Here is a 1110-nt window from a genome sequence, read left to right as displayed (position 1 = left end):
GGGGTAAAACGATTTAGCTGTGGTATTTGTGACAAGACATTACAGTGGCGTAATCAGGTCAAAAGGCATAAATGTGTTGGTCATAATGCGTCACAGCCTCATCAGAGTCAAACGGAGGAGAACAGAGAGGTAGAGCCTCCAGCCAGCAGACAAACTCAACACATGGAAACAGAAGCTGATGGAGAGGACTGTGGAGGACCAGAACCAGCCAGGAACTCACATCTACTTTTACAACCAGAGACTGAAGACCAGACTGGAGACTCTTCTGATCCTGAGACTGATGACAGTGCTGATTGGAAGGAGACCAGAGAACCTCAGTCAGCTTTAAACTCTCTGAAACATAATTCAAGATGTGGTGAGTATTACAATTCTTGAAGGTCTTGGAAAAGTCATGGAATAACTAAAATCCTTAAGTTTTATTAAGTTGTGAAATTAGTAAAATCTTCAAGTTTTGAACAGGCTTGCAAAAACTCGTGACATTACTAAAATCTAAATATTTGGTTAAGTCATTAAAATTTATTTTGCTGTTTGTCTTTGTATTTATGATACAAACTAGCTCTCATTATCATTGGTTTGAGTTTAGTTTGGGTAGTTGTCATTGTATGTTTTTCATTCTGTTTCCTGCAGATGTTCAGCAGCTGTCAGTGGTTAAAGAAGTGGTTCCCCCTGAGCAGCAGGATTGTAGCTCCAGTATGGACCAGCAGGAGCCAGAGGCCCCCCCACACATTAAAGAGGAACAGGAGGAACTGTGGAGCAGTCAGGAGGGAGAGCAGCTTCAAGGGCTGGAGGAGGCTGATATCACCAAGTTCCCATTCACTCCTGTCCCTGTGAAGAGTGAAGATGATGAAGAGGAAGCTCAGTCCTCACAGCTTCATCAGAGACAAACTCAACACATGGAAACAGAAGCTGATGGAGAGGACTGTGGAGGCCCAGAACCAGCCAGGAACTCACATCCACTTTTACAACCAGAGACTGAAGACCAGACTAGACAATCTTCTGATCCTGAGGCTGATGACAGTGCTGATTGGAAGAAGCCCACAGAACCTCATTCAGCTTTAAACTCTATGAAACATGATTTGAGATGTGGTGAGTATAACAATTCTTGAAGGT

General features: G+C 43.2%; 2 protein-coding genes across 2 annotated transcripts in view; one reads left to right on the top strand and one right to left on the bottom strand.

The window, feature by feature from the left end:
• LOC116686444 (oocyte zinc finger protein XlCOF7.1-like) overlaps window positions 1–1110 on the bottom strand; it is a 588898-nt gene that overhangs the window by 56456 nt on the left and 531332 nt on the right. The gene's annotated exons all lie outside the window — the stretch shown is intronic.
• Window positions 1–1110, top strand: part of LOC116686445 (RE1-silencing transcription factor) — a 47904-nt gene that overhangs the window by 30854 nt on the left and 15940 nt on the right. Inside the window, exons 4-5 of the mRNA XM_032511459.1 lie at window positions 1–355; window positions 628–1086. The exon at window positions 1–355 is cut by the window's left edge and continues 660 nt beyond it. Of these exons, the coding sequence (XP_032367350.1) occupies window positions 1–355; window positions 628–1086 (814 nt within the window). The remainder of the gene's footprint in view (window positions 356–627; window positions 1087–1110) is intronic.

This window comes from Etheostoma spectabile, unplaced genomic scaffold (genome assembly GCF_008692095.1).
Source record: "Etheostoma spectabile isolate EspeVRDwgs_2016 unplaced genomic scaffold, UIUC_Espe_1.0 scaffold378, whole genome shotgun sequence".
Lineage (NCBI taxonomy): Eukaryota > Metazoa > Chordata > Actinopteri > Perciformes > Percidae > Etheostoma > Etheostoma spectabile.
This window is presented reverse-complemented; position numbering and strand designations above follow the sequence as displayed.